Raw genomic sequence first — 27,295 nt, forward strand, 5'->3', positions numbered from 1 at the left:
AATAAAGATGTGTTATTAAAAAAATAAAAATAAAAAGTATATAGGTACAGAATACCCGGTTGAACAGAAAATGTGGGAAATGTGTTCTATGGATACTCTTGTATGTGATTGAGGAAAGTATTGTCTGGGAAACACGAGGAGAGCCAATTGTAAGAGGAAATACTATGTAGGATCAATGATGTTGTGGATCAATTGGATTAAATAAGATATTAAGTGAGAATAAATAGGAATGCACAACTGTTAATAGTATTGAGTATTGGAGAAAGAAAGTAAGGATCTAGTCTTCTTGGCTGCATTTCATTTGGGATGCACTGTATAATTCTATATGTAGGGAATACCTGGTTGAACAAAGAATGTGCAAAATGTATTCTAAAGTCTGTTGTAATGATATTTTTTGGGAGTGATTTGATGTAAAGTTGTAAAGATAATTTGAATTATTGTTATATTACAATAATATTATATGTATTGTAGAGACATCGATTAAAAAGTAAAAAGTAAACACAGCTGAATAGATTTATGCTATCCTGATGAAGGCTTGAAAAGAGTTGGCCGAAACCATGGCCACAACTATGGAGCCTTAGTCAATAAAAAAATGGAAGAATGAGTGGCTTATGAAGAAAAGCCTCTGAGTATTTATTGTGAACATGGGAAGGGGTATTTGAATAATGATAAACCACCTCACGTTTTTGAGCTCTCTCTGCCAAGTTTTCATTGATATAAGAGGGTGAATGATTTGCCTGCTTGGCTAGGTTTACATTGTATTTTAATATTTGTAATGTATTTAACAGATTTCAGGCAATTTATGTGATGTATCCAATGATTTTCTGATTTTTTTAAGTGATACATTTTTGATTATTACAGTGAAAAATATGTCTATGCTAAAGAGTATTCCATGTGTTTGAGATGGGAAACCCTTAATATTATGTGACCACACCTGGTAAATACCTCACCCTGCAGTGTCGGTATTTACCAGGGGGTCCATCAATATCTCGGCCTATTCTGTGGCACTTTTAATCGGGCTTATTCATCAAATTTAACAGATTTTACATTATAACAATTTCAGCAGCGTGATTTGCCACAAATTAAAAGTTTAAGTAAGGGGATGGGGGCTCACTCTAGCTAGATGAGGTATTTCCAGTAAATGCAAGAAACGCCTAAAAACAAAAACTAAATGTATACATAGAAACCATCTTCCATTCCCAAAACAAATAAGAAACATTAAACATACCAACTATTTATTAGAACTTGAAATATTGGAAGCATCATGGAAAAAGTGGCGTGACAGAACTTTTATGGATTTGTTTGGCCCTCTTGTTCTGAATTTTACAGTTTCTCTATCTGTTTTGCCCCATTTTATATTGAACATTGTACTTTCTAGAACTGGAATACTCTATTAGTATCATAGTCTCAGGTGGAGGTCAATAAATGTGTTTCCTCTTGATCATAATAGCCCCTCATTTGCATCTGATCCTATAACTCGGGATAAGGTCTGAAAGGCCAGTTACACCTTCAGCAGTAGACTATTACACGGTGATAGATAACCAGTTTGGGTGGTTATATCAAATGAAATCAAATGGCAACTATGGAATCAAGTGTTAAAATAAGAGGAAAAGCACCATGTAACGAGTTTAACATTGTCATTAAGACTATGCACACATATGTTTTCTTATTTACGGTTTGAACCAAATTTGGATAACTTTTAATAAGAGGAGAAGTGAATTGATGCCAAACGAGCATTACATAGTAAAATGTAAGTGGAGAAAATCATTAGAAGCAAAATGGCGAGAGAAGGAAACACCTGAATGACTGCAGTGGAGTGAACCAGATAGAGACATTGGGTAAGGAAAGGGAAAGGAACTTGAAAGGCCGCAGTTGACTGGATGGTAGGAACTCTACAGCATTTCCCTACAAGTAGTTGAATGAAAGGTCAGAAAGGTGACAGCAGAGCCATTCACGCATCAGTTAACATAGCAGTTGACTGACTTGCTTGCCCCTTTCAGAATAACTTGCCTGTCCTGTAGTGCGGTCTCTTTTTTAGCACATACTAGTCAATGTGTTGAAGAGAATGAATGAAAACATAGGGGAAGGGCGATCTTAACCAGCGAAATATAGGAAGAGAGCAACGGTTAGTGACCATCCAGACCTGGGTCATGTGAGGTATACAGAAAAGTAATCCGTGACAAGTTTGAATCATTTGATTTGAATATGACTCTATTGTAGGCAAATGGTTTGAAAAACAGTCAGTGAGAAAAAAACATTGAGAAGGGAAATACGTTTGAAAAAATATAACCAGGTTAAGAATAGGATAAATTGTAGGGTCAGAGTCAGAATTGAAACTAGTAATTGAGTGAAGCGTTAGTTAGGTTTACAATGTTCGTTCAGTTTAGAGTTAAAGTTATATGTTTAGTGAGGTGAAAATTGCGGGTTAGGACAAAGGAAAGGATTTGGATAACAGCGTGGTTTAGGTGCAGAGATATGGTTACGGTTATGGTATTGATTGGGGTTATTACTAGTTTTAGTGTTGCAGCTAATTTACACGTGCGAATGAGAGAAATGTAAAACGTTAGAGCTACATGTAAATTCAAGCTAATTGTTTCGAATAACTATTTTCATTGAAATGTGCAATTTCCTACCATTTGAGAAAGAACTTTTAGATTAGAAATAAACGCAATTATAACCAATTCGTTCAATTTCTTTACAGTACATCTGATGGAAACATTATTTTCACACCGTATTATAATTGAGTGGAGGGAAATTAGAATTAGTGGGGAAAGCAGCATGAAGGCCAGAGCCACATTAAACAGGTTAGAGAGTATGACTGTGTACATTGAGTTTACAGCAATATTTCGAATGCAGTGGAATTCCCTGATACAAAATGACCGGAAGTAGTCAGCACAGGAGATGTGCGTGATTTGAGTGTCAAAGGAGAGTGACTGATTAATCAATAAACACGTAGTATAAGCAGTCTGAAGATGATGTACTTTGAATGTATAAATAAAAGAAGCCAGGCTTCGTACTCTACTGAGCATGCTGGGTTCAGCCGTGGTCCGTGCAGGTAACAGTGGTGGGGCCATGTAAGGGGGGATTTCGAGGGCAGATGCAGAGAGAAAATGTATTATTTATTTAATTTAATCTTGGCATCGTCCCTCGAAATCCCCCCTTATCCGACCCCACCGCCTTTACCTGCACGGACCATGGCTGTGGGTTTCAAACTTGAAAGTAGCAGCATCCGCTATTTGACCATGAAGACCAGATCCATGACAAATGTTCAAGATAACATCTATGTAAATGGTTTCCATTAGGAGTAAATTTAAGTAAATGTATCTCGTATACAAATCCTAAAAATCTACTATCCCTAGTGGACCAGTGTTGGACACTCCACTCTCAGGGATGATAGATTTCGTGAGCCTTTCAGTGGGTGCTTCAGCTGCTTATTAGCAGGCCTTAGCGGGATATATTTGTGACTTTTTGCTTTTAATAATCTTTGTTTATTATTTGCAACAAAAAAATTGCAAAGTAACACATCCATATTTGCTGGCCACAAGATATGAATCCCTTGTAAAGCCTTTGTCTACCGTTTTAATGTAGGAGCTTGACACTGAAACATATCCCTTTCCCACACCTTTCCACACATCCCCTCTCCCACATTAGGAGCGCCATCCTTCCAGTAGCACAGTCCAACCCCCTTAAGTTCTCCACCTTCCTTCTCTCATGCACCGATTCAGAAAAGCGCCTCAGATCGCCTCAAATTTGTGTACATGATCGTTGAGTCTATATATTATTTGTTCAAAACACACAGCTTTGTACAAGTCTTCAAACCTTTGCCTGTGGGATGGAACTTTTGCTGTCTTCCAAAATCTCAGTACCCCCTCTTTTGCTATTGCTAGTGCCGTGGTTATCCAACACTTTACATGGGATGTCGGAGTGGGTAGCGCAGGGAAATAATGGAGAAGAACTCTGTTCTTGAAGCAATAGGGGCTTCCCCAGGGTGGCCGTATAGTGGAACGTTTTTGCTGCCAGTAGTCAGATACCTTCTCACATTCCCATAGGACATGTATGATGTCCTTCCTCCCTACTGCCCCACCAACAGCATGATTGTAAACTCAGTTTGGCCCTGTCGCCTTACCAGGGTCAAGTGCCATCTATGTAGAATCTTAAAGTGGCTGTATTTCAGCCGGACTTCCCTCAAATCCCTACTGTGATCAGTCATCAGTTCTTCCCAGTCTTCATCCTCAAACCCGATTGTAAGTCGGGTTTCACACCACCAACATAGCTCCATAGCCGATTCAGAAGGAGTAATTACTATCAATGGGGAGAGATTAAAGCCCCGAAATGGTGTCCCCAAAGTTTTTCCACATGCTTATGTATTTGTGTATAGGATTTCATATGGAGGCCTCCCTAATGCTGTGTTCAGGGCACTCTTTAGTTGTGTATATCTCCAGGCTTGTGTGGCTGGCAAACCAAAGTCACTCTGCAGGTCCATAAAGAATTTGATATCTCCATTTCTAATCACGTTCGTCAGACACTTAATGATACACCTTATTCAGACTGACCAGCTGACATCCGTTTGCACAACCTTGACAGTGCATTGTGCCACAGGGGGGTGCTCGCGTGCACAAATTCAGAAACCCCCACCAATGCATGGGCTCCTTTCCACTTCATCAGAGAGGATTGTATGACCGAATTTCCTGCCTTCAACCAGTTCGGTGACACGGTGTAGTATATCACTAAACCTCCCTCCACTCGTAGTATGTGTTGTTCCAGGGTGATCCATGGGGGCGTTTCCCTGAATGTTTTGGTCATTTAGACAGAGTGGGCTAGCTGGTGTGCAAGCCAATAGCATTCCACATTGGAAAATCTTAGTCTGTCCGCTTTCGAAGTGGCGTATAGTTTCAAGCTATGTAGCCATGGTTAAATCACCCCTCCCCTCAAACTAACAAATATATACTTTTATCTATTTGGCGTAGGAGGGCCCAAGGGATTGGTAGAGGTAGCATGTCAAAAATATAATTATATCTGGGTGCTACCGTTATTTTTACTACTTGCACCCTCCCCCACAAGGACAGGTTACATTTTCCCCATTTTCTAAACTCAGCAGCAGTTTTTTTTCCATTAGTGGGGTGAGATTATCCTGAACCATATCCTCTAGACCTCAAGAGACCAGCACTCCCAAGTATTTAAGAAGTCTTCGTGTCCACTGAAAGGGCGTGTTCCCTAGGGATGTAGGCACTGTTGTTCTCGTGAAGTGAAGAAGTTCACATTTAGTCCAGTTAATGTAGCTGTTCTGAACCTTTTGATTTGTGTACCCCCATTGAATCTTTACTGGAATCCAGAAACCACACTGAGTCATTTTTGGAGGCCTAAGCAATTTCTGTGATTTGAAACTCCAAACAAATTGCAGAGATAAAGAAACAAGCATACACTAAACAAATGCTCAAATATTTAAACATTTTGTTTGTCACTATAAAATATATTTTAAAATGTTCAATTTATGTACTTTTAATAAGTTATTAAATGTAATATTATTTAATTTTGTAAAACGGTTTCGGACCCCTTGAGTAGGCCTTGCAGACCCCCTGGGGTCCTTGGATCACAGGTTAAGAACCACCGAGTTAATACAATACCGTGAAAATTTTGTGAATCAGTATATCAGCGCCCTTAGCCTCTCTGCGAATTGTCGGGAGAGGGTCATAAAAATATGTTCATTATAGACTAACACCTTATGGGCACCCACCGCTGTCCTTATAACCTCAATTCCCTTATGTCGTGTGGCCACCTCCAATGGTTCCAGGGCCAAGAGAAAATGCCAGTGTAAATTGTTGAGAGTACAGCATTGAAGTGCGCAGGCCGAATATTAAAAACTATTGTCTAAGATAATACACAAGTGGAGAAGTGTGGCTCAATGATTAGAGCGGCAGACCCTGATGCAGAGATCTAGCCCGGGACCAGGGTTCAATTCCCCGCCTCGGCGGGTCTTGGGCGCAAAAATTCCACGGACCTGATAATTCTCGCCTCGGTGCCATTCCAATCATGGAGTCCCACTCTGCAACTCTGGGCAATAGCTTGCTTAATCTCCACAACGGCCCCACAACGCTAAGGATGCCTGGCCTCCACCTTGGGGGTGCCCAGGAGTGGACGCCTCACAGGGAAAGCCAGGATGGGTTCCACAGTGGTATTCGTACCAGCGCCTTGAGACCCTTGCGGGTGAGTAGTGCGCCATACAAGTATCAATTTACATTACATTTACATTTACATTACAGTTTAACGAATTGGCTGTTCCTCCCGCTGCCTCAAGTGCGGGATATCATTGCGTGAAACGCTTGCAACAGATATTTATAACCAATAGAAGAAAAGTTTATCCATATGTTTGCACAAATTGAAGTGCTTAAAACTTATAATAAGCACACTAATTATTTCTGGTGAATAGAGACTGTTAAAATGCAAAGCAGTACTTACGCCAAACTATTTCGCCTTTCTTTCGTATAAAACTTTACTGTCACTTAATCATAATACAAGAAAACATGCACGATATCAAAACCTGGGCTCCTGACTAACCCAGTCCCAGCACACACTATCTCCCATTTGGTTATACCTTCCTAACTTCAGAAACGAATAAGTATTTTATTGCATTAAAAAATGCATGACGCATACTTGAGTATTGATGGACATTTGCACAATTAAAAGATTGCAAAACACAATTTTTAATGTAGTTATGTTCTAAATCATTGTTGTTTAACTATTAAAAAAAATCAAGAGTGAAATCCACAGGTAGGTGCCAGTACTAAGGTAATTTTTGGGGAAGTTCTTTGTCCAACCTGAGGCAAGGTGATTCAGCCAATCTATTGATAGCCTAGACATATTTCCCCAACCCACCCCGAAGGATATGCGATTCACATAGTCCTCATCCAGTGGGGCTTAAAACAGTTTGGCAAGCACAGATGGTACACCAAAGTTTGTAAATCTCATCTATGCAATACCTATTCCACCCACCTTATTTAAGGTGCCAAAAGCTATAATCCACTTGGACATCCGCCATGCCTGATGGAGTATCCATTCCATCAAACTCTTAATAAGTACCTTGGTTCTTAAGTGATGCAGTGTCACACTTATCGAAAGTGATTTTGGTTTGTCACGGAATAAATGTCATCCTGCTTGGATACATTTTTTTCCAATGAAATGATGTCATGCAGGTGAATAAGGGCCCTTTTCACTGAAGTGATGTCATGCTGGTAGAGAGCACCGTTTGGACTTTGATGAATAGCTGTCTTACTGGTGGAGGACATCTGTTCTCTGAAGGTATGTGATGTTGGTTCAGAACCATCCATATAAGCCACAGGAACCACATGTAGACCCAAGTGGACATAGGCATATGACATCAGCATGCAACAGTGTCCTACTAGGTATCAATGGAAATTGAAATTCACGATTTATGCAGTACCAAGAATGTACTGTACTGTGCCACATGTCAAAAAATGAAGATATGACCAAAACAATTCGTTTTATATCACATCTCAAATCATTCTGAATAATTAGGGCCTTCCCCAGATGGCTTTGTGCAATTATGAATCTTTGCAAATGGACCTAAATAAATTAGGTATACTACTACTAACAAAAAGGTCTTGCAGTCGTACAACTGCTCACAAATTCCGTATGAACCACAGGTGCCTCTCTCTGGTGCATAACAGCCTTTGCTCTGCGTTAAAGTGTCATCATCCTTGTGGAGAACATCATTTGTTGAAGTGATGCAGTACTCATAGAGATCAGCGCCTGTTTTTACTGAAGTGATGTCATGCTGGTGGAGAAGCTTCAGTAAAGGGATGGAATACTCGTGGAGATCAGCATTTGTTCCTCCGTCAAGAAACATCATCCTTGCAGAGTAAAAGGTTGTAGGAATGGCTCTGTTGTTTTTGTCAAGGGTGGAGTAGTGACGTGTGGTACTGCTTCTGTCTCTGGACAAGGGACAGTCTACTTCCATTAGACATGTATAGTTGAATCAGAGTATTTAGAGTGCAATTAGATGTATAACAGACCACATTTCCGTTATATTTTCCTTTTTTGCAACACATAGTGAGTGTGTTGTTTCCTTTGGTTAACAGATTAAACTATTTCTCCTGAGGAAGAGATTGATTTCCCAAAAGACGTTGAGAGTACTCTACAATTTTCTTTTAAAAGTTGTGGTTTAATCTAAAATCTTAATCAATCCCTTTATAAATTTAAATCAATTACTCAAGAGTAATTGCATTGCTATGGAATAATTTCCCAAAGTATGTATTTACATATGAGGAAATAAAAACCTGAGACAGAGTATGGTCTACTTCTTGCTACAGTGTTGGTGTGTTCTCCAAGCTTTACGAGAGGTTTGCCATCTCACATTGTCGTAGGTAATCCCTGTCACTAGTGGTTACATTTATCTGTAGGCCCAGGCTGACTTCCCTCCTCTCTTTCCCAAATAGATACATTTATGCTTAGAGCCCAGAATTGTAGAAGTGAAAAGGTTAGTAAGGTATGGCAGTGCTAGGTTTTCCTTTCTCTGAAGAGTGGAGCTTGTGGGAGGAAAGGGACACAAGGGTTGAGATATAGCCCTTTGTCTGGCTATTAAGTGACGACCTGCTCCCACAGCAGGAGTGCCTAGTGTGCAAGAGGTGAGCCCTGCCCATACGTTTCTGGGTTCTAGGGCTGTTAATCTTAGTCGGTAGTTGTTTAGACCCGATCTGTCTGTGCTTGATCATGGTTGGTCACATAGTGAAATGCACCAGGGGACAGGATAAAGAACTCTGCCAGTTTCTTTCTATAATTTCTTATGCAGTAGCAGCATGCTACCATTCTCCAGAGCAGGGGCCACACGCTACTCCTGCATGGATGCATACTTCTGTTCAAGCCTTACCGTCTGGCCAGGCTTCACCTCAGTGCCCAATATTTTCCATATCTTGACTTCACTGCACCCACATCCTGGTCCATGGGGCCGCTGGAGAGATTTGATTCTCCTGTGATGAGACATGCCAAAAGTGGAAGACATGTTGAGCAACCAAAGCTCTGCTGGATAAACTGCTCTAAAAAAGAAGGGTTCTATGGCCTGGATCAGGTCAGTCCTGTATTAATCTAGCCTGTAGGGCAGCATGTATATTTTGAGTATAATATTAAGCAAAGTTTCAAGACATTGAATGCTTGGTGACTCTATTTTATTTTTAGTCCATCTAAATATAGAACCAAAACCTGTAAATTTGTAAAGTTGTTGCCAAGTAGCAGACATTTAGAACTAGACTATTTTTGAAAATCCAAAATACATATGATGTCACAGGCGTTTTGCAGTATTATGCATTTTTAACTTAAGTCAATTAGTTCAAACTAAACATAAATGCAGTACACATCCAGTGACAAGTGGGATCATTTCTGTATATAAAAGTAGAACATTTTAGAAAGATTCCTGTTTTTTCATAATTCTTTGTAGTCTTATCAGGTATTTTATTCTTTAACCAAAGTTGCTAAGGATTATGGGCTCGCTCTTCTTCTTGTAGAGGTAGTGTAGCACCTCTGTCACCTTCTGCTCTGGGGTTCTCAGAATTCTCTTGATGTGCCTCCTTACACCACAGCCAACCTGTCTAAGAGACCGTAGTTGCCTGTTATGATACCTTCCTTGCTAACTTCTATTACCTTTTCTTTATTCTCTACACAGCTGAACATGGAGACTTCCTGCCGTGACATAGATCCAGGGAAGCAGGAGGAGCTTCGCCAGCTCTTGAACAAGGACAAGAGCAAGCAAAGTAAGAACATAGTGTCAATGCGGCTGCCAGTGAGTCGTACGTTCATCACCTACATAGGGAAGATGTTTTATGAGTGATAGAGGCTGTCTTACTCTGATCAACTTAAAATGAATCAATTGTGAATGAGAGATTTGAGGCTAACACTGCATCATCAATGCGCTTCTGTGTTCCTACTTACAGCCATCTGTTTTCTGAATCTAAAAGACAATTATTGTGTAATTGAGTTAAAGATATACATAATTTCATTAACTTGAGGTCCGCTTGGTCCTAACATCAGCACATTAACTTGTGGTTAATTAGTGAAAAACTGAATGATTCACTGTTTGATACTGTTGATTACCTAATGGATTGGACAGCTCCTCCCTCTATTTACTGTATTTCATGCATCATATTTGTGGTGGTATTTGATGCTTCAAATTTGGATTTTATTTGATGTCTTAAATTTGGGTGGTATCTGATGCTTCCTATTCGGGTGATTTTTATATGTCCTGCTGGTTAAGATACTGATGCTACATATGAGGCACCAGGTATTCGGTGCTTCATTTTAGGAGTGGTGATTGAATATTTGATGTCTTTTTATGTCGAGCATTCAAGACCTCTTGTATATACTTTAGTATATATTTATATTTGTATGTACTTTGCGGGCTCTGGAGATCAGCCCTAGGATTTGTCTGCTTCCGCTTAGGGACTTTTTGTTCTGTTCAACTGCCTCTATTAAACTGTCTTGATAGAAAACAACCGGTAGAGGACCACCGAAGGCCCTGATTTTATATTAAAAACAGAGATTTGGACTATACCATTTCCAGCTGAAAGGCAGTATTTCTCTCCATGTGTGTAACGCCCTGAACGTCTCAGGATCGTTTAACAGACACGACAATGAGGACGCAACCACTTGTGAAGGGTTAGTTCTTTTAATGAAGGCAAATAACATACAAAGAACAAACAAAAGTTATAGTCACTGGAATCCTCCAGGCTAAGTACGTTACCAGCCCACAGCACGGATGGTCCTAACCGTCCTCTGCATATACGCCGATCCCGGCGTATGCCAACAGAGGGCAGAAATGAAATGGCTGACAATGCCAATCGGTAGGCTGTGAGGGGCACGAAGAGTGTTGGGGAGAATCGAGGAGTCAGGGAAACACCCAGCCGGGGTCTCTACCTGAAGGGAGCAGCCGCTCAACCTCTTCCTCAGACTGCACCGGGACGCGGAGTCACCTCCTGGTGATGCGTCACCGATACCCCAATCACAAGCAAGACGACTGAACCGAGAGCAGCCGCTCGATCGATCCTGTGGACTTCCGAGTCTGTAACGCGGCAAACACCTCCTGGTGTGCGTTACAGCTGGCAGTCCCTGTGTCTCTGGTCGGGCTGGGAGTTACGACTCCAATCAGCAAAAGCGCCACTGCGCTTGGACTCAGCCGAGTCAAAAAGCGAAGCTCAATGGTTGACCGGTAGAGCTTCCGGGTCCTTCACAGGTGACGATGGGGCAAGACACGGCCCAGGGAGTAACGACTCGACCTACCTCCGTTCTTGCCTTACTGGAGCACCACTCCGGAACACTGCTCTTCACGAAGCAGGTACGTCGGTGTAAACACAATATCCGACAGCCTTGTACCTCCCGGTTCCTCCCTTTATAGGGCGTGTTTTCCTGTTTACATAAGGGCGTGTTTCCCTTGAGTTATGTAACAGCTCTCCTGTTTACATAAGGGCGTGTTTCCCTTGAGTTATGTAACAGCTCTCCTGTTTACATAAGGGCGTGTTTCCCTTGAGTTATGTAACAGCTCTCCTGTTTACATAACCTCTCAACCGCTAAGCGTCCTGGGAGATGTAGTCCGTTTTCGCTGGTTACAGTTTTCCTCCCCTCGTATGACAGGAATTCTTGACAATGTGTTCCCATACCGGGCGTGTCACGCAGTTTGGTGCTTACTTTCCTCCATGTTAAAGAACAGTAGATGTTTCAGCACCCAGGCTAATGTGCTGCATAGCTAATTACATATAAGGTCCCAAAGGTGAGACCCATTGCATTGCAAATCCTTGTTTTACAGGCTACCATATTTGATGTGTACTTTATTTTAGGGCGGTATTCTGTGCTTTATATCATAGGGTTTATGCAGCTAACTTACTTTGAGGGACTCACCAATGAGTTTTATGTTTTTGAGAACTAAGGCTTCCTTGAATGGTACCTTTCTAGATGTTAAAACAGTACTAATGGTGTTTGTCCAGTGATGTGGTTCTGAGACCAAATATTCCAAAGAGGAAACTGCGATCCCACGGCCTAACATTTTTCAGATGACAGTGTTAAGTGTAATGTTTATAAACTTGAGTTGTAAATTAGGAAGTGATAGAGGTACAATATGGACTTGTGCGGATGTATAATGTGTAGTACTCTTTTCTTTCTTTTTTTTGCAAATCTATCTTTTTTTCATGTTTTTCCTAAAATGTTTTGAGTTTTGGGCTCTGGATAGCTGGAAGCTTCACCTCTGATTATTTAGGTCTTTCCGTAATGTTCCCCTTTCAGTGTTTTGTAAACCAGCTGCCTTGTGTGCATGAAAGGTGCAGGCTTCCTAAAAGTCAACGTGTAGAGAAGAAGTCTTTCTCCACTCACATTTGGAGCTTACCAAATGAGCTTAGATAATGCTACGTGGCAGTCCAGGACAGGCCTGGGTGTCAAAAGTGAAAACAAACCTGTTTTTGCTCCGGAAATGCCAGATTGTATACTGTGCCTACCTTAAATGTGCCTTAAAAGGTTAAACCAAGCTATTTAGTGTTCAAACCTGAAACGTAAGTGGAGTCTTTTCTTACATGTAAAATGGTAACGTGTTTAGGTGCTATATATTACGTTTGTGGCTACAGCCAGATGCAAGATTTTAATATGTTCAGTATTACTAAAAGCGAAATATTTCCCTCGCTCCCGCTACGAATAATAAAATAAAATAAAAAGTATTGGCCTTGCCAAAGTTTCCGATACAGGATAGTTTCAAATGTGACCGGGTACAAATGCCCCTTTGCTTCTTTCAGCGAGGAGGGTCTCCCAGACAGAAAGTAGCTTATAACTACATGTGATGAGAACAAGAACATTGGCTTCTGCGAGTGAGGACAACTTTAGTTGTAAAGGACATCATCTTCCAAAAACAAATCTACAGATCTATTTTAACCATGGGTGAGAAGGGGGTGGGGAACACCGCTTTGCTTTAGAACAAACATCAAAAGTAATCCTGCCCTCTCGTGTTAATAGTGCATTTTTGTTCTGAAAACAGTTTGGGTTTGATCCCAAAAGAATCTCAATTAGTTTATTTTCAACCTCCGACCACCAACTTTAGATTTACTTCATTTTTATGTGGTATTGATCATAAAATTCCCTGTTTATCTACATTTATGTGGGAGTATTAATTTGCTTTATTCTTGATCGTAAAGTATTTATCTTGCTGTTCATATACGACAATCAATTTTCTCTGAGGAAGGCCTTGCTCCGTGTGCCTGGCTACCAATTTTAGGATAGAAATTCCTCACCGAAATCAACCTTCTGGTTAGTAACTATATAGTTGTTTGTTTTGTGTTTAAAAGACTTTATTTGTTATAAATAAATATGATTATACAACACAAAGAACTATGATAAATAATCAGAAATTCACATATGGTATTAAGAACATGAGAGAAATAATAAAATCTTTATAATTTTGTAAGAGAGGGAAGGAAAGGAGGGGTACAGAAAAGAAAAGGATAAAAAGGAAATAACTGGTGTCCTAAGTATAATGACCTAAACAACAATGTTCTCATCCACATCCTAAGATAAATAAGTGAAACAAATATTGTATAATAAAAACAAGAATTCTATCCCACATACAAATACCATAGAAATGCAGTGAGAGAATATATATGGGGGATACAACATTTCAGATAATATAGAATTATTGTTGAACATGACATTTTCATCCTGGTTAAGAAATGCAGTGAGACATAACCATAACAATTCAGCATTATGAGAAGATAAACATTGAGTAGTATACACAGTATGTAATTTATGACGCAAGCATAGCGAATCCCACCACACCTTATAAGATAACATAGATGATGATTTCCATTTAAATGTAATTTGCTGAAAAGCAAACGCTAATAAAATATCTAATAACTTATGTTTAGGGAAACATGGTACAAGGTAATTAGTTAAAGAACCTAGAAAAATATAAAGAATATTAAAGGGATGCTCTAAGCTAAAAATCTTTCTAATCTGGGACCATACCCTATGCCAAAAGAAAGTGTATTGGGCCATCTAAACAACATATCCATAAGATCTGCCTTAGGAAAATCACAACTCCAACAGCTACCAAAAGTATATGAGATAATTCTCGAGCAGTGTAAGGGGTAAAATATAGTTTTTGATAGATAAAAAGTAGGGATTGAGTATTACTCACTGACCTAGAAATGTTATAGATACGTGCTCATATGTTATTCCAAAAAGTAACCTCCCAAACAATATCAAGGTCTTGTTCCCATAGGAGCTCCAACTTGGATTTGGTTCGAGAGGGGTCTGGAAGAGAAAGAGTATTATAAATAAGTGAAGCTTTAGGGCCAGTTTTCAGGAAATCAGTAAATCCGGAAGAAAAGGAAACTGAATAGGTGGACTGCTGCAATGAAAAATATACATCCAGAATAACACTCATTAATGATTGAAAATGAGGATAAAAAGATTTGGGACAATGATAAAAATTGAGGGAAAGAGATAGGAGAATTATTATGAAAAAGTTGAGCTACCCACATAAGACGCTTGTACTTCCAAGTACGCCAAAACAAAAGGCCTGTTATTGAGCTTAAACAGATAATTATACCATAATGACATCTTCAGAAATATAGAGGAAATCAAAGTGATTGGTAAAAAGGTTGATTTGATCAATACAACCTTTTTTGCAAAATAGAAGAATGGAAAAGCAACTTTGTAGAAGAAAAAGATAACAACTCGTTGAAAGTAAAAGAAAGTAGAAATGCTTTATCAAACTCCAGCCACAATGAAAAGGATGAAGTCAGTTCAGAAGTCCAAAGCGCCACATGACGAATGGTAAAAGCCTTAAGCGAATCATTAAAATTCGGAAGATTCACACCTCCAGATAATTTGGATCTTTATAAAGTAACTAAAGCTGCTCTTGTTTTTTTATTATGCCATAAAAATCTTATGAGAATAGTGTTCATTTTCTTTAAGAAATGCTTTTTAATATGAACTGGTAACATAGAAAGAAGATATAAAAAAGAGGAAAGATCATCATTTTAATAGAATCCAAGCAACCCCACCAAGATAAAAATAAAGGATTCCAGAAAGATATAATACTCTCTATTTTAGTAATTAATTATTTAAAGTTAATTTTGATAGTATCAGGAATAGAACTGGTAAACCAAAGCACAAATAATTAATCTTGGCAGAAGTAGACCATTTGTAAGATAGTAAGAGTGACTAAAAGTATATTTATTTAGTGGAAGGATTTCCGTTTTTTCTTTATTTATTTTATAGCCAGAGAACTGCGAAATGGAAGCCATTTCCTGCAAAAGTGGGGGCAAGGAACTATCAGGAAAAGAAATAAATAGAAGAATATAATCTGCATGAGCAGCGAATTGTAAATGCTGATCTCAGTAAGGAAATCCATGAAGGGAAGATTTATTACGAATTCGAGAAAGAAAGGGTTCAAGGGCTAAGACAAATAATAGAGGAGAAAGTGGACATCCTTGTCTAACTCGTGTATGAAAAGGGAAATAGGAAGAGACTCTACCATTGACCAGTATTGACGCTCGAGGAACACAATATAAAAGAGAAATAAGGGCTATGAATTAAGGACCAAATCCATGCCATTGTAACGATTTAAGCATAAACTCCCAGCTTATTCTATCAAACACCTTCTCAGAATCGATTGTTATGGCTGCAAGAGAAGCTTTGAATGTAGGAGCTTTACTAAGAACATTACGAAACAATCAAGCATTATCTGATATGAGTCTCCCTTAAATAAAATCAGATTGTTCTTTCCCAGTAAAATGAGGAAGAAAGGACTCTAGATGAAGAGCTAAATGTTTTGCAAATATTTTATAATCCACATTTAATAAGAAGATTGGTCTATAGTTTTTACAATCTTGGGGATCTTTACCATCCTTGTGTATAAGACAGATAATTGCTTCCTGGAAAGTACCTAAAGTGGTGGAGGAATTAATAAAATACTTAAACAACCGATCTAAATAGGGAAGAAGTAGGTGAGAAAAATGAAGATGAAATTGCACTGTGAAACAATCAGGACCTGGTGTTTTCACTAATTTTAAAGACTTTAATGCTCCAGACAGTTCATCAGAAGTAATTTCACCTTCTAAAGAATCAAAATCCAGGTCAGGGGGAGTAATATGGGAAGTCTGGCTTAGGTATTCCGCAATTATGAATGATTGGGGTACTACTTCTGTAGCATATAAGAACTCTTATTTTACAAACTCTTTCAAAATAGGTTGATGATTAGTAATAGACTGCCCTTGTGAAGTGGATCCAGAATCATTGACATGCCTCTTTCCTAACCTCTAAATAATTTGCTAGCAATTTACCAACTTTCTTTTTCCCACCATGATACCGATCCTTATTCTTCAGAAGTATGTGATTAGCTTTCTCAGTAGCAATAGCATTAAACTGCATTTTAGCCTGTAACAAATCACGCCAATCAGAAGACGATTTAGAAGAGCAATACCGTTTCCCGAAAATCTGGATTGAGGAAAGCAATGCATTATGTGCAGACTCTTTAAACGTGTCCCACAATAAAGAAGGAGAAATCTCTGAATTATCATTAAAGGAGAAAAATTTAGAAGCAAAAGGAATAAAAGAACTAGAAAATTGAGCATTCTGAAGTAAAAAATTATTGAATCCCCATCTCTGTGATAGGGATCTAAGGGAAGCCAAATCCAAGTTAGTGACAACCATGGCATGATCAGAAAGTACAATTGGAGTAATGTGGGATTGTGTAAGGCACTGTGAAAATGATTTAGAGAGAAAAATGTGGTCTGGTTGTGAAAGTGGACCAGGAGTAGCAGAATAAAAGGTATAGTCTTTAACAGTAGGGTTAGATAGTCTCCATAAATCTACCAATGCACTTTTAGAAATGGCTAAGTGAAATTATATGTACATTTTATGTGCCAAATATTGAACTGACACCTGTCTATGGAAAAAAAGATCTAAGATTTGATTACAGTCCCCACCTAGAATAACGTATGAATCATAATATTGTGCACAGTTTCTTGCAATGGAAGGCCAAAAAGAGAATGATCAGGTTGTGCAGGAGCATAAACATTCAATATAGTCAGAGGTATATTATCTACAAGAATATTAACAATAATCCATCTACCTGCATCATCCGTTTCTTGTGAAACCACAGTAAGATTAAGATACTTATTACACAATACAACAACCCCATTCTTTTTATTCACTAAAGGGGAAACAAATGCGTGTCTAAACCAGTTTCGTTTAAATATCAGTGCTTCAGATTGAGTAAGGTGGGTTTCTTGAAGAAGACGGAGGTCAGGATTAGATTTACCTAAATGCGATAATACTCTGTGTTTCACAGGATTAAGAAACCCCTTAATATTCTATGATATTACTCGGAATTATATAATGTGAATAAAGGCCATTTGAGAACGTTAAAACTACTAAAGACTAAGACAATAAATATCGAAAGGTAAAACATAAGAAAAAGCTAGTAAAAGAGGAAGGAAAAGAAAAAAGTGACAAATAGAGAATACGGAAAACGAGGAGAGGCAGAAAAGGAAGGTAACGAGAAAAAGCAGAAAGAAGAGACAGTACATATCCAAAAAGGATGACTGTAAGGACATACTTGAATAAATGACTATAGGAAAAAGAATGTGGTGGTGACGATGCATGAGACCATGACACACCCAGAAGGGAAGAAATCCACGTCACACCCGGACCATGTACACTTACGAAATAGGACCGCACAAAGTTAACATATACAATGAATCTGTAAAGAAGACAAGGAGAACAACTTAAAACAGACAGTATAACATATTAAATCATTTCCAAAAGTTACACATGAGACATATTCAATACTTCAAGAAAACCTTATTAAACTGTTAGAAAAATTCCTGAAAAGGAGAAAAAATCTTCAACCATTAGAGGGACTAGCTGTATCCATAGTGACCAAGGTATGCGTTTGTATGAAGTTTTAAGTTCACCTGGATCCTCAAACGTTGTCGTGTTATTCTCGAATGTCACAGTAAAGATACAGGGATGAAAAAGACCATATCTGGTGCCAAAAGAACACAGAGGAGTGCGGAGATTAAGAAATTCCTTCCTTCTGCTGCAGTGGCATTAGAAACATCCCTTGGAAATAGCGTCTGTAATAACCAACGTTTCATCCCCTGGTACAAAAGCTTGCAAATCAGGTGCATTTTTCCACTCTGTCCTTAAAGCCACAAACTCTTGAGAGCAATCATCTGGCCACAGAAAGTCTGATCCTTTAATCAACGACTTCCTCATAGAAACAGATTTTTTTGCATACCCCTTGATGAATGAACTGTAGTATTCCATAAATCCCAAAAAGGAAAGTAGCTCCTCTTTGCAACAAGGTTCCTTCAGATTAAGAATGTTGTCCAACAATCCTTTTTTTAGTTGACACACCAGAGCTAGATATGTAGTTACCAAGATAATCAACCTCTGCAATGCCAAATTTGCATTTATCCTTTCTTAGAGATAAACCTGCTTCCATCAACGTGCTTAATACCATATGCACTCTAACATCATGCTCTCTTTTGTTCTCACCACAAATTAACAAATCGTCTTGGTAACAACGTACCCCTTCCACTCATCGCAACACCTTCACAACGATCCTTTGAAAGACAGAGACTCTTGATATGAGCCCAAACGGCATACTTTTCAACTTAAAAGCTCCAAATGGTGTTATGAATGCCGTTTACTCCTGTGACACCTGATAGAGTTCTGTCTGATGATAAGCGGCGGTAAGATCAAGCGTAGTTAAGTGTTTCACACCTTTAAGTGTCATAATCAATGCATCAATGTTAGTCAGCGTAAATTTGTCCACCAACACCTTACAATTTAATGCTCTTAGTTCCACACACACCCTTATAGACCCACTGGATTTCTTCACCACTATAATGGGAACCAACCAATCTGTGGCTTCCACAGCTTCAATAACACCAGCTCCACCAATTTCTTCAGTTCTTTCTCAACACAGTCTTGCATAATCAATGGTATAGGCCTTACATTTGCTACTACTGGTACTGCATCTCCCTTTAACTTAATGTGATGTTTATTGTTCCACTTCAAATGAAACCTTTAAAACTGACTGTATTTGTTCTTGAGGGTCACTATTAGGATCAAGTTTGACACACAGGTGCTGTTGATGTGGCCACCCTATCAATGTATCTCCTTTATATGACACATATACATTTCCATTAGTCTTTTGTGTGCCAAGACTCAATTGAGCTACAAAATAACCCATCATATCTATTGGAAGACCTCCATACCCCCTGGAGAAATATCCATCTCTTTTAATGTCACATGTTTTTCAAAATGTTTTTGGAAAATATTCTTAGAAAGGATAGTTAGATGCGAACAAGAGTCTAAGCGCATTTGAACCTTAGTTTGATTAATTCGAACCAATGCACTTGGATGACAGTGTTTCCCTTTTAAATTAATCTCTTAAACATGAAAAATTACCTCTTACATTACTTCTTTTACATTCCTTAGTACACATTTCCTATTATTTATGCTATTACAACCCCTACCTAACTGCCCGTTCTTTCAGCATATATCTTTCCCTGCATGCTCTTTGCTCTCCACTTACCTTTTCTCCACTATATTCACTTCGCTTCCTATTTTATCATCTTTTTGATTGGCTTTCTTGACTATACGCATGTCTTTAACACATTTGACCATATGTTTCACTTTCTTTGCAACATTAATTACCTCATCAAGAGGCAGTTTGTCTTTGAGCCACAGTTCCTCACGTATCTTGTCTTTGCTACATTTCAACACAAATTGATCCCTTATTCTCTTTTCTACAGCTGACTCAAATTTGCAGGTAGGAGCAAGTTTCCTAAGACTGGTGACAAACTCTTCCACCGTTTCTTCCTGTCCTTGTGCTCTCAATCTGAAATAATACTTATCCATTATTGTGCTGGTGCGAGGAAGATAATGTTTGTCAAGTTTGAGAATACAAATTTCATATTCATTTAAATTGCGCTCCTCCTCAGGATTTAAATCTAGTAGTTTGTCTAAAACTTTCTGACTCTTACCTCCTAGACAATGCAAAAGTGATGAATACTTGTGTTCTGCACTTAAGTTAGTGCCACACACCCTGGCTTAGTTTCCCAAAAACATTTTCCACTTGTTCTGCCTAATTAACGGTTCTCCCGGACTATTCAGAAAAAACTGTGGTAGAGTAACGTTCTGCATGTTTTACTCCACCGTTTTCACTACTTATAGCCCTAATACAGATATGCAACCAACCAACTAACATACAAGATTTTAAGATGATAGAAAGGAGGTTTATAATGTAACATACACCAGGATGTGCCTGTCACCAGCTTTCCACTGTACCTGGAATCCTTTACAGTACAGTGTGCCTATCACCGATTTACACAATGATAGGCTTGCTTGTTCACCATAAGAACCAGAAAGAGCTGATTACTCACAGTCCGGTGTGCCTGTCACCGAGTTACTAATAACAGGCTTGCTTTCATCAACATGCGGAACAAGGTGTGCCTGTCACCGTTTTCTTACCATTCATTAATATTGTTGCCAATAGGAATTTCAACAATCGTACAGCAGAGGTGCCTCCTATCCCTTACTTCAACTTATTCCTATTTCAAAATCCCAATGCAAAATGGCCCCAACTGGCGTTAGTCAATTTTCTATAGGAAGTAGGGCTTGTTTTCTCGTACAACCCCTCACACCTTCTTTCTATATTTGGTTGAGCACGATATGTTGATGATGCACCTCCACTTTCACTGCACCAATCACCACAAAAAGTCTCCTGATATAGAATGCATATGTGTTTCATTCGACGCGGCCCCTTATTTAATAAATCCACTGTGATCTGGCCGAGTGATCCTCTCCTCCTTACCCTGACGCAAGGTTGCTGCATGCACTACCATCCACGGATTCCTCACCTCAGGCAAGGGACGGATGGTATGGTTTACCAGTGCTACGGTATGGCTTCCAGGGCACCATTGAGGTGTTACTCTTCAATCCTAGACATCCTCAGTCACCAGTGTAATGCTCCAATAGCACGATGCACCTCTTAAAATTTTTAGGACTAGGAGTATTTTATAAACACCCCATCTGGCACCGGGCTCAATACCAACTGTCGCTTGACCTCTGAACACAATGTTGTATATTCCACAATCTTCATAGGCAGTGGCAACTCGTGAACATTACCCTTCTCTAGATACCCACAGAAGACGCCACCCTATTGTGTGTATTTTAATACTACTCCAGTGCTTAATTTGTTAGAAAAATAAGTGTCAGGGGCCTCATTGGGAGGTCACTTTCACTTGCTGTACCCATTGCTGCAGTCAGTGATGCCAGTTGCAGTAACAACACAACTACTAACCATCACACTCCTACAAGCGTGACAATTCTGACTATTCCAGGCCGCCAAAGGTATAAGAATGCTTTGGTTTGGTGGCAGGTATTCGTTTTTTCATCTATGTTGAATTAATAAACAATTCTTGTTGCGCTCATCTCTAAATTAGACAAACAACGCTACCATGGGCCAGACTGTCATAAGTTTTGATGCTGACAATTAAGGGCCAGTGCCGAGCACCAGAAACCCCCGGCTCAAATAAAGCACTGTACTCACCACTATATTTGTGCTCCATGGCGCTTTCAGAATCTTGGGGCTTTTTACAGTTCTGGATCTTGTTGATCAATGCAGTTTGTTGAAATTGTATTTGGTTGTCTTTCATATTGTTTGAAGCCATATTGGAGTGTTATTGGTGAAGTTTTAAATGACTAGTCTTGTCTTTACTGGTAGACTATAGCGGATATTGGATTGTTAGATCGTTTTATGGATCTTTCAGGGAACATTATGCACAGGGATGTATTTGTCAAAGGACTTTTTTATTTGTGTTGTACTTCTAAGGTATAACATTGTTCATTGCTCATCTTAAAATAGCTGTTTTGTGTTGAAGCACCTATGCCTATTATATGGTGTCAATGCAAATCTTTCTGAGTGAATGTGTTGCAAGTTTAAGTTAACTTTTTCTTGAGATGTGAATGGATGAGCAGATATTGATATGATGTTAAAGAAGCAAACTGTTAGTCATTTGTGTGTCATGGAGAGTGTGAGTTGTGACTATAACTTGTTTAACTTATTCCATGGGGTTATCCTTTGGCTAATACCATCTTCTTTGAATTTCTTAAGGCAGACCTATCGCCAACCACCATCACTTCGATGTCTGGATCTTACTCTTCCAGCCACTGGAGTGCAGGCAACACACTTCCAGTGTCTAGAGGAAGCTAGTCTCATTCTTGATCTTGTGTTCTGCTAAGCCAATGGCATCCAATTGGATCCCACTTACCTCAGTAGTCAGACTGATACCACATTTTGAGTCCTAGTCCCATACATGTGTTATATAGACACACACATACACTCTTTCTTTCTCTTGTACTGCCACCACCACTATATGTGATTCACCCACGTCATGAACGGTAATCCAACACCCAGTATTATGGCATGCTTAGTGAGCCCACAGGTTCTGGATCTTGCATTACCAGGGACAAACCTAGACCTCTGTGCACATGGTAGATTAGTGGGGCAAACAATTGCATTAGATGTGAAGGGTTAACAAGAAAATTGGGATATCCGTTTATCATGCAGTTGTACACTCAGGGTACGAATTAACACCTGTTCAAAATGCAGTGCATATTCCTGTCCTAATTCCCCTTATGAATGTGTAACCAACTGTACAAGTCCTGATGATTGCCCCCTCTGATAACCCTGTTTCCCCTACTTGTATCCCCTCACTCATTCCCACTCATGCATAAATACATACATACTGGATGCAATTTTACATTACAGGGCTAGAGATATTTTTGCAAGGCGTGAGAAAGTGCCCCTCTATGAAATGATCACCACCACTGTTTTCTTGGTCTTTGGTACACTTTTGACAGAAATGCACTAGGTTCCTGGTATCATGGTCCCCATTGCCATGCCTCTTACCTAAAACTGTACAAGTGTTCCCCCAGTTGGCAATACTGTTACCCCCCCCCCCCCCCCCCCTTGTAAGTTTCTAGTAAATGAAATGGTACCCCTGGTACCTAGGGCAGGGAGGCTTAAGATGTTCTCTAAGGGCTGCTGCATGTATTAGGCTACCCTAAGGCAACCCCTCAGCATACTCATGCAAACTGCCATTGCAGGCTGTGTGAAATGGTGCAGAGAAAAGTGAAGACAAAACATGGCACACCTCCTGTGTGACATGCCTACAGACACTGCATGCAATATAAGCAAGCCACGCCTACAGCAGGCTTTACAGCCTTAAGGCAGGGTGCAATATATTACATGTGAGGACATTTCTACATGAGCAGATATGCCTCTGTGATGTCCATGCCGATTCTTGGAGATTGCCAGTGAACAGGTAAGCCATCTTGAGTATATGTACAGGCTACTGGTGATTACGAGTTCCCCAGCTACATGTTGGCTTCACTGAAACTAAAGATGTATGGTATTAAACATATTGTATTAATAAACTCACACTGATTCCATTGATGGATTTAATAATGCGTGCACCCAGCAAGCACCTTAGATGTACCCCCTGAAAACATACCTAACTCCAGTGCACTTGCTGGCTGGTGTAGACCAGCTTGCAACCACAGACAAGTTTCTGATCCCCTGCAGGTGAGAGCCCATGCTTTCTGAGGGCAGTAGCAATGCCTGCTCTGGCAGGATGGCTAAGTAATCAGCATATCAAGGCCGGAGTCTTCAAAGGCCTCTGCTGCCTTTGATATGTGACCCAGGATTCTCCCAAACAGAGGAAATTGCACCCCCTGCCCGTCCCGGGCACCAGGACAGGTGGAAAATTAGTTAGTCAGGAGGCATGTTCCGCATCAGGCTAGTTCCACCCCTAAGGTGGGCTGCCTGATGTGAACACGAAATCCCATAATGGAGTATTCTGGAGTCACTCCTGATGCCAGGAACTTAGATTAGATGGCTTCAGAAGAAGAGGACAAAGAAGAGGTGCGAGAAAACGAGAGCTGAAGACTGCTGTGGACTTTTGGTGCCACACCCTGTCTGCCTGCACCAGTCTCGACAGTCGTGACAGAGTGACTCATCCTGCAGCTGAGCAACTACCCCGGTAGAGTGCAAGCTTTTAGCAGATTGACAGCAATCTCCCTTGAAGTAGAAGAGCTACTCCTCTGAAGTCCACAGACATCAAATAAGCAGAGTCAGGGTCACAGTGTTGCCTCTCCCCATCCAACCCGACACAGCAGCTGCCCAGTAAGAGGTACTTGTGCTCCCAAAGGTCAGGTGTCCCCCCCCAGTGAGTGAGAGGGCACCAGGACTGACCGAGTTGCACAGCACCAATACCCAGGGTACCTGACCCCTTGCAGCAAACAAATCAGTTGAGAGTTGTTGGGTTGTATTTATTTCCACTCGTGCCTCTTGTGGCACCTGTGGAGTTCTATGTGCTTAGGGGTTCTAGAATGGGTGGTGCGGGAGAACGGTTGGACCCAGGAGCTGGACGGTTGGGTCTTCGTGCAACTCCGGTCTTGTTGGCAATAAATTAATCCTGAATCAACTTACCTGGTTGTGCCATCTTTGTTCTTGATAATCTGTTTCCACTGAAGAAGTGCAGCGGATTCCTGCGTTTCATGCCCATCTACAGAGTACCGCTCTCTCCCTGAGGTACTGTGTGTCACATTTACCGGAGTCTCCGCGATTTTGGGCATGACGCGAGCTCTGTTGCGAGTTGCCTGACCTTGTATGTCCTGTTCTCTTTTAACATACGCACACAACGTTAGCGCCCAATTTGGCGCTGCCAGACTTTGCCTGCCCTACTTCGAGATAACGTGCGCACGTACTCATGCAACGTCAGTGGCCATTTTAAGTTCCATCTTCTTTGAGTCTTTGCCTGAACTTGATTTTACGCGCTTTTACACACATACGGAGACTTTCATTGATGTTCATGTGTCTTTGGCATTTCTTCAAATTTGTTGTTTTGGCCGTTTTGTCCTCACTGAGTAATTAACACAGCGGTGACACACACACCTTCTAAAACACTATGTCCCTATTCCATTTCGGTGACACACACACCATTACCATAAGGACATTTTCAATAACAAATTCATGCAGTGCTACATGCACCTTCTTTTCCAGTGTTTTCTTATTTATTGCACTAAATTGTTCCATTTATTTTATTGAATCTGCATTTGACTTCCAATTAACTTGTGCGTATTTTCTCTGCCATGCATCAAGTTATAATGCCTCTTGCTGCTTCCCCTGAATCTGATTGGGAAAAATGGAAAGAAAGTTTTGAGGCATATTTGAATGCTCTTGACTGCGAGTCGGTCACACATAAAAAGAAATTTGCCATTCTAAGAAACTGTTTAGGTTCAGAAGGCTGCAGTATTTTGAAACATATTCCCAAAATCATAGTTTTGTCCATTGAAGGTGAAGGTGATGGAATTGAGGATGAATATGCTACAGCCATTAAATCCCTTGATACCATATTTAAAGCTTGTAAAAATGTTACGCTAGAAAGGTATACATTTTACAAAAGGGCACAATTACCAGGAGAGTCTGCTTCCAGTTATATGGGTGCTTCACGCATTTTAGGTGTTTCATGCGAGAACAAAGCATTTCAAGAAGAGATGATCAGAGATCAACTAGTAGAGAAAACCAATAATAAAAAAGTTCAAGAGGCTCATTTGTCCAACCCTGACTTGACCTTACAAAAAGCGTTGGAGATAGCCACCAGGATTGAAAGCTCCACTTCTTATCTGGAACAAATGACAATTTACAATGCTAGTTCTCCAACACAAGATGTTTTAGCTGTCAAAAGCAAATACAAAGCTTTCAAAGATGAGCCACGCCAAGAAAGACCTGGTGGAAATGTAAGAGCAAGTATCAAACCCTCTAATAAGAGTTGGGAATGCTACCGTTGCTGCAACACTTCTCATCTTGGAAATGCCAGATTCTGTCCTGCAATGGATAAAACCTGTGCCAAATGTTTCAAAAGAGGTCATTTCTCCAAAGTCTGTAAATCTGCTGGCAGATCGTCGTTCAATACAGTCTCATCCAAGAAAGTACTCAACGTTGACCACCTCACAGGAGAGTCATCCTCAAGTGAAGGAGACCGAATTTGCATGGTAACAAGATCTCAAGAACACGCACAATGTGCTTTTGCAGTCACTGCTAATACACAAGAAGTAAGACGACCTTTGTGTGTACTGAACGTCAACGGAGTGACATCAAAATGTTGGCTGATTCTGGATCCCCATTTACACTTATTAGTGATAAGATATGAGAGGATTTGTTTCAGTCGCAAGGGCTTTCTTTAAAACATTCAACAATATGGCCTGTTGGTTATGGTGGTAAAACCATCGATGTGCTAGGTGAATTCTATGCCAATTTATGTTTCAATGGCAGTAAATCTCAAGGTGTTGTGTATGTAGCCAAGGATGATGCTTGTTTGCTGGGGTGGCATGGCCGAGGTAATTTGGGGATTGTACTGGAGCTCAATAACCCTCACCAAGTCATATTAAAGAAAGATTTGATCTGTGTACAAACCATCAAGGAAGAAGAATGGGAGTCAACCTACCCTGAAATCTTTAAGGATGAATTAGGCCTATTCAAAGGGTTCCAACACAAGATTAGATTGGTTGGTGGTGCGAAATCATTGATGCACAAAGTTCGCAGAGTACCTCTAGCTCTGCGTGAGGCATTAAAAAAAGAATTGGACAAGTTGTGTTCTAGCAATGTCATAGAACCCATCGAATCTTCCGATTGGGTTTCCCCCATTGTTTTAGCCCAAAAAGCCAAATGGGGCGTTGCTCATGTTGCCACATGTGGGTTGATCAACACCCATTGCCCAACATCACAGAAATGACAACTACTCTGAAGGATGGTAAGGGGTTCAGTCTACTAGATAAGACTTCCGCTTATTATCAGATCGATTTGCACCCCGAGTCTAGGCACTACCCTGCGTTCATCACCCCGGAAGGTTTATTTCAATAAAAATGCATGCCTTTCAGACTTGCATCTGCAGTCTTTCAGAGGATTGTGGAGAGTATGTTCAAAGGCATTTCCGGGATGATGGCGTTCCAGGATGACGTGTTGGCACATGGTTCTTGTGAGAAGTTGGCCTGGCATATATTGGTCACTAGTTATAGTGGCCACCTTGCACCAGTCCAATTCGGCTCTTATGGTAGATAGGTTTAAGACAACCTTTTAAAGAAAGCTATCCTAGTGGTAGCTGTGGAGAGCAGCCTTCAGGCTAAGTCTCAGAGGAATGTAAAGCAGCTTGTTTTACCTTATAATCTCTTG

At 40.1% G+C, this 27,295-nt stretch overlaps 1 protein-coding gene across 3 annotated transcripts in view; it reads left to right on the plus strand.

Annotated features, from left to right (window-relative positions):
* Window positions 1-27,295, plus strand: part of HDAC7 (histone deacetylase 7) — a 726,616-nt gene that overhangs the window by 257,920 nt on the left and 441,401 nt on the right. For all 3 annotated transcript variants that reach the window (XM_085600245.1, XM_085600246.1, XM_085600247.1), the window contains exon 3: window positions 9,674-9,761. In XM_085600245.1, the coding sequence (XP_085456371.1) occupies window positions 9,674-9,761 (88 nt within the window). The remainder of the gene's footprint in view (window positions 1-9,673; window positions 9,762-27,295) is intronic.

This window comes from Triturus cristatus, chromosome 4_2, assembly GCF_964204655.1.
Source record: "Triturus cristatus chromosome 4_2, aTriCri1.1, whole genome shotgun sequence".
In the NCBI taxonomy this organism is placed as follows: domain Eukaryota; kingdom Metazoa; phylum Chordata; class Amphibia; order Caudata; family Salamandridae; genus Triturus; species Triturus cristatus.